The sequence below is a fragment of the Protopterus annectens genome, chromosome 13.part0, assembly GCF_019279795.1.
Source record: "Protopterus annectens isolate FY-2018-M chromosome 13.part0, PAN1.0, whole genome shotgun sequence".
Taxonomy (NCBI): Eukaryota; Metazoa; Chordata; order Ceratodontiformes; family Protopteridae; genus Protopterus; species Protopterus annectens.
This window is the reverse complement of record NC_056747.1, coordinates 1,188,608,264-1,188,615,195: the sequence shown is the minus strand read 5'-3', so window position 1 is coordinate 1,188,615,195 and position 6,932 is coordinate 1,188,608,264. Positions and strand designations below refer to the sequence as shown.

At 37.0% G+C, this 6,932-nt stretch overlaps 1 protein-coding gene across 1 annotated transcript in view; it reads left to right on the top strand.

Annotated features, from left to right (window-relative positions):
- Window positions 1-3,412: 3,412 nt before the first annotated feature.
- The window catches only part of MYL4 (myosin light chain 4), a 75,070-nt gene continuing 71,550 nt past the window's right edge, over window positions 3,413-6,932 (top strand). Inside the window, exon 1 of the mRNA XM_044055190.1 lies at window positions 3,413-3,610. Within this exon, the coding sequence (XP_043911125.1) occupies window positions 3,497-3,610 (114 nt within the window). The 5' untranslated portion in view covers window positions 3,413-3,496. The remainder of the gene's footprint in view (window positions 3,611-6,932) is intronic.

The window sequence follows — 6,932 nt, the reverse complement described above, 5'->3', positions numbered from 1 at the left end:
GAAGACCTCCATTGCTTTTTTTTTTTTTAATTAAAAAAAATAAATAAACCGGGAGATTTTCAGCATATGTTTTCAAATCCGGACACTTGAAAGCTATTGCAGTGACAGGACAAGGGAAATGCAAGGAAGATCAGGTATGTTTATTTAGTTTTGCATAATGTACCCAATTTTCCTTTTATTTTCTCTGCCCTGTCTGTCTCCTAGCTGTCAAGTGTCTGGATTTTAAAACATTTTTTTTTAAGTGAAGAAAATGGATAATCTCATTGATTTGCTAGAAAACTACACATTTTATGAGAAACAGACCAAAAATATGAGCCAAAAATCTGGACATTCTCCAAAAATCTGGACAGCTGGGAGGTATCACTAATAAAAAGGCAGACAATCAATCGCTGTGCTGAAGAAAAAAGTGTCCCACTCCCACCTAAACTAGTCCTTGTCCCCTTCCTCTTCCCCTCGCAGCTCTCACACTTTACCACAACTACTCATTTAAGGTCTTTATTATTTTCTACCAACCTTGAATTTCTCTCTGATGGTAATTGTTAGATAGAATCGAACTTTTTATATTATATTTTATATACTTAATATGTACCATGGCTGATTAAACGCTCAGTATTACTCCTGTATTCTAACATGTTCAGTTATACGTTGTATTCTGTTTCTCCTGTGTATATACACTTGTATGTTAATATTGTATGATGTTTTGCTTGTGTATTTATCTGTGCAGCTTTTCTCCGCGGGTCTCCATTGATAAAGGGCTGTGCAGCCCAGTCGGACTAACCCAGTTAACAAATGTTAAATAAATAAATAATAAAGTGCTGTGTCTGCATTTTTGACTTAATTGTCAGATAATAAAAGGTATAACTATAATAGAAGAACAGCAAACCCATTTTTCTAATTCAGAAGTACACTCATTTTACAACCTACGTCTGGGAATTCTGGTTTCGGTATGATGTTAGCCACTTCTGGGAGATTCCCATTCATTATATGAAGGTATTTAGAGATGCCCAATGTGCTGTCTCACTTCATGTTATCTCTCAGTATCTATGCAACCACACGTCTCCTTAAGCCACTGTGCTTTTGCCAGGGTTTCAGTACCATTTTTACACAGTTACAAATTGACAAACCATTGCTGAGTGATGGGAACCCACACTACAGCACATTCTGACCAGATACCATTTTTACCAAATTACAAATTGACAGACAATTGCTGAATGATGGGAACCCACACTACAGCACATTCCAACCAAATACCATTTCACCAGAAAATGGAGTGGAACACTAATTTATTTTCCCCCTTGTAAGAGTCATAGTGCACGTTAACAGTATCCAAATTACCTGAACTTTTGTATGCAGTTCTTTCAGTGGCAGAACTGTATACTTTTTATTATAATACTTTTCCTATAGTCATGTAATGTTGCCTTTGCATTTACATTGAGGCAATGTTTATTACAAATTATTGTTTTTGTAATGTTTAGACCCATTAAACATAAATACCCTTATAGGTTTGTTTGATTGGGGAGTGGATTTAGGTGACACACTGTATTCAAGTGGATAATAAGGGAATAGGGGTGACTGGAATTCTTTCTTTTGGTATATGCTTGATTTACAGTGAGCACGCTGGTTGGGCTGACCAGTCAGCATGCTGGTTTTTGAATATTAATGGCCAGTCACTGTATAATATTAAATATTGGCTCCCTGTTGGTAAACTAAAAATCATAGTACTGATTTCTAATGCTGAATATCTGAAAACAGAACTTTGCAGTATTTCTTTCATATGCATCTCTCTTGCTAGATAGGGATTTTACATACCCCTGTTGCTGCATGGCTCCCCTAAGGTGTATCCCTGTATCAGTCTATGGGCACATATTGTGGCAGTCCACATGGACGCTGAACTCCTTAAACTAGTATCACTAGCCTCACCCCATAAGATGGCGAGAACTGGGCTCCCTCAAGCAATGAGATCAAGCCTGGAAGCCACCACTGCTGCTCATAAGGCAGGCTTAGTTCAAACGGGTTATAGCCCTGCCATCCCCCAACATGTGCTGGCATCTGGTTTGGAGGCTGAAAAACTATGAAGCATGGTTTCAAGGAGTGGCTCTGTCACATACCCAAGTTCAGTATTTCCCACACCCACCTGTATACTCAAACTGGTCACCATTTTCACTTCTCTGGCCTCCACTAAAGCTTAGGAATACCCACAAGTCATCCCTCAACTACCCCTCTCAGGAACCGTGAGCAGTCTTACCCTCATCAGTCCTTCCCTAGTCCCTGCCAGCTCCAATAGGCACCTCAGACACTAATCAGATTTGGGTCACTTGGGTCATATTCAGGCCTTTATCTCTCTACAGCAACAGAAATAGCATTTTTGCATCCTGATGAAGTCTTGCAAACATGATTATGTCCACGACAATCCAGCTCTAAATCTTAAATCAGTTTTAATCTACGTATTTCTTTCTCCTCTCTTCGATCTCCACACTGAGGCAAACAGGGGCTGTATCCATCCCTTTGCTGTATGATCCTTTTAGTTGGGGAGATTTTTTCTTTATCCTATGCATACCTTTCCCACCCGCTATAGGGCATGCAATGTGACTAAGACGGTCCATATGTACGTATATCACATGAACACCCCATGATACTATTTTTTTCCTTTCCTTTTTGGCAATCAGGCAAAATTCACTTTTCTACAACTACTGTTTATATGGATAGCCTGAGAATCACAGGATAGTTTAGTGAGGCTAATTAATGCTGCTGTTCATTAAAAGTTTCAGTCACATAGTATATATGGAGACATTATAGGAGGCAGTGTAAAAACTCTATGTCACCGTACAGAGCAAATGAATTTCCTTTATGGGCAGGTACAAGACACATGCAAATTCATCTTGTCTTGGGTTTGCATACTGCTAGACTTTGGAATTCAAACCATTATCTTCTAGATATGTTACACTCTTTATTAAACTGTCCAGACTATGAGAAAATAAACAATACTCTCCTCTGACAGTGCTGTATCATTTTAAAGTGACAAATACAATTTACCACATTGATATGAATTAGTCACTTTAACTGGTGTACTCTGAACTTGATTTGACTGTTGCCAGCTATTTAAGTATAACTTGTATTTTTCTTTATGCTAAATTCAAACATTATCTTGTTTTCTTTTTTAATCCAGACTGAGCTCAAGCCTTACATTTTAATTAAATATTAAACTTCATGCAGGATGACTGCCAAACATTGACAATGCACTGCTGTCTTTCTGTTGCCCTGACTTGTGCAGTAGGTGACAGTAGCTGATGACAAAAAGCAATTGTTACACATGCAGCCCTGACTGAAGTTTCTTCCTTTTATAGTATGTACCATTTGCTGTCCTGAGTTGGCCTGCCCTCCTGTATAAGTGCTGGAATGGCTATATAAACAGAGAGAGTGTCCCCAGCCATCTGTCCCTGAGCCTGCAAACTTTGAAGAAGACCCTTTCAAGCTCCTTGGAAGAAAATTCAGCACCATGGCCCCCAAAAAAATAGAACCCAAGAAGGAGGCAGCTAAGCCTGCTCCTCCTCCTCCTCCCCCAGAGCCTGAACCCCCCAAGGAGCCAGCCTTTGACCCCAAGAGTATAACTGTAAGTATGAATTTCTTATCTAGGTAATTGAAATATACAGCATCTTTTTTGTTACATTTGTAGCTTTAATGTTTTCTTGCTTTATACATTTGATTATCACATTATTAGAGCATTTTTTCTTTACAAATTAATTTGTTTTATTAATGGGCAATTATTAGCTTTGAACTGTTCCTCTGTACCTGTGATTCTTATTTCTGAAATACTTTGAGCCTTGTTCTGCTTAAAATTGGCAACTATTAAATAAGTTAATGTACTGACAGATCTTGCATATTGCGGTTTGGAGAATACTTTGCACATCATAATCTTACAAATGATTTAGCTGTTTTGTTGTTAAGAAACTAAAACTGATTATTATGATATCACTTGTTAAATGTATGTATTTTAGTACATTTGTACACATAGTTAGGTGCTGCCCATGCCGCTGTAGCTTAATGATTTTTTTTTTTTTTGGGGGGGGGGGGGCAGTAATAGACGTTTAATATGCAAGTGAAGCATATTAATTCAATATTAAATATACTGAAATATATCATTAATGAGAATATGGAGGAGAGGTGTAACTTTGTACCTCATTTGGAAATGGACACATTGAAAATCAGATTAATACATTTTCATCTAGAAAATATCATTTTTGTCTCTGCTAGTTTCAAATTCTTATAAAACTGGTACTAAGGAAATGTATGGAATTAGGGTAGCAAACACTGAAATGGTTAATAGTACACATGACTAGAATTTAATTGCCACTTTTTGTTTTCTTTAGTAGCAGTTTGCATGTTGTATGTAGCATATTTTTACCTAGTGACTGATTTTAGTAATGTCCTTCTTACTTGATAACTCATCGCCAAACCAGGAAAATGTAATCATGGAAAACAATAAAATATACAAACCAAAAACAAATCTTAAAAATGGAGAATACCAAACATAAACATTTTATTACAAAAATAATAAGTGGTTTGTCTCTTTAACATGAGGAAAAACTTTAAGCATTTTTGACTCTATGACATATAAATTAAATGGCTGAGGTACTGATGATATAAGTAATGTAACAATGAGAAGGCCTGTGCTGTGACTGACATCCCTGACTACCCCTTCCCCAGAGGAGGGTTATCTTTCAGATTTCTGCCTCTTTGAGGCTTCATGAACAGTTATATGGCTTTTCTTAAATCAGAGTTTGATATATGTAGAGTACAACAACAACATTAAATACTTGCAAACCGAGACTGCATTAACAGGCCTCAGGCACTAGTAAGTAAGTTCACATCAGTTAGAATCTTAAGAGCACAGAAATATGCCTCACATGGTAAAGAATGATAATAACCTTTATCAGCCAGAAAAAAGACTACCATTAAAAACTGATGGTTAAAAATGCAAAGACAGATTCTGAATGTAGATTTGCCCATCTCATCTGCCATTCACCTACCTTGCGATTAAGATGCACAGTCAGCTATTAAGGTTGTTTTCTTTTTCTTACACCCAGCATAAGAACTGCCTGCTATCTGTTTTCTCTTTTGAGGATTTTTGAAAACTGTCACCTTTCTAGGATGTTTCAAGATAATCTAAGGCGTTCACAGAGTACAAAAAATCAAGCAAAGTTTAGGTATCTTTCAATAGTGAGTGCCTGAGAACTCAGTGAAAGAACTGAGTAGTAAGTAATCAAGCAGGCAAGTGTTAAAGAAAAACACACACACACACACACACACACACACACTCTGGAGTCTGCCAGGAAATTTCAAAGATTTTCCACTGAATGCACAAACTAGCGTTACTTATCTAAGGTGACTATTACTTGGGCATGTTTCTCCTTTCATTGGCTAATTCAGAATAAGAAAACATCTTTTCTTTGGTGCACGGTTTGATTCTCTTAGCTTCCACTGCCTGTGTGACTTTCAGCAAGTCACTTATCCAGACACTGCTGCCAGGTTAAGTCTGAAAAAGGTCAGTGGAGGTCAGTGCTCTATCCTAGAAAACAAATACAAATATAATAAATAAATACATTTTCTGAAACATTGTGCTGCAATTTCTCTGATCTGAGCACTTCTGTTTTCAAAGCTGTGTATCCCCCCAGCATCATTTCAGTATTTTATGTTGATGCCTTATCAGTAGTTTGCGTCATATTTTCTTTAATTTGGAGTACGTAATGAACTCTGAGATGTTATGTCTGACCTGCATACTTTGTCTATAAGAGCTTGCTTAATACCTCATCTGTATATGTATATATATATATATATATATATATATATATATATATATATATATATCTATATACTGTTGATATTTTTGATGGTTTATGATATTTGATATTGTACATTTGTATAGCTGTATATACCGTGCATGCGCCTTGTTTTTTTATTTTTTTATAATAGATACTTTACTTCAAAACCCCTGTATCTATCATATAACTGCTTCTTGTTTATGTGTTTTGAAATGTAAACATATTTTCTCTTGCATCTTCTAAGCTGTGGCTTCCTTGCCCAGCCCAAGTCATTGACAACAGCATTCCCCTCACCTTCCCTCTATTCCAAAGAACTATTCCTTGTAAAGTATATACCTACCCTTATCTGACAGCAAATTCACTTTGTCAGGTGGTGGAATTTAGACCTGCCTTGGAGACATTAGATTTTATAGAAGGCATTTCATGGTTTCATTTGGTGATGGCACCATTCCATTCTTAGTGCACATGCACACAAACAAAAACAATTATCTCTAAAATCAGTTCCAGAGTACAGATGCCCAAAGAAGCCATCATGGCATATCTGTTCATATACAATAGCAGCACTCCCTGCATCAAATTATTTGCCAAGTATTGTGAAGGAATTATCATACGTTACCTAACATAACTATATTAATTGACTCTCTGCTTTTGAACTGAAGAAACTGGGAGCTAGTAAAGAGGTTATCCCTGTAGCTGAGGGTTTGATTCAGCGTGCATTGCAAACCCTACACCTGGACATTCCCACTCTGTCACTATATATCAAAGGTTCCAATCTGTTTACAGTTACCAGACTTTACAAAATGTCTAGCCTTTTGTAAGAAAATAAATACTGCTTTTAAGGTAAATCCTAGAATATATCTGTACTGGAAGAAGTGTCATGTAGCTTTGCTTGAGAATGGAGATTCCTGTAAGTGTAACAGAGTGCCATGGAGTATAAGCAGCAGCTTCCTTCTGGCACACTGCTAGCTTCTCTTTGATCATATAAAGACTCTGCCACATGGTTTATAAATGACAGCATCTTTCCTTCAGAAAGGCATGCAAATTGCTAATCCCACTCACAAAGTTAAAATGTCAGCTTCACAATACATCAGCTGCAGAAGGTCCTGCTGTCAA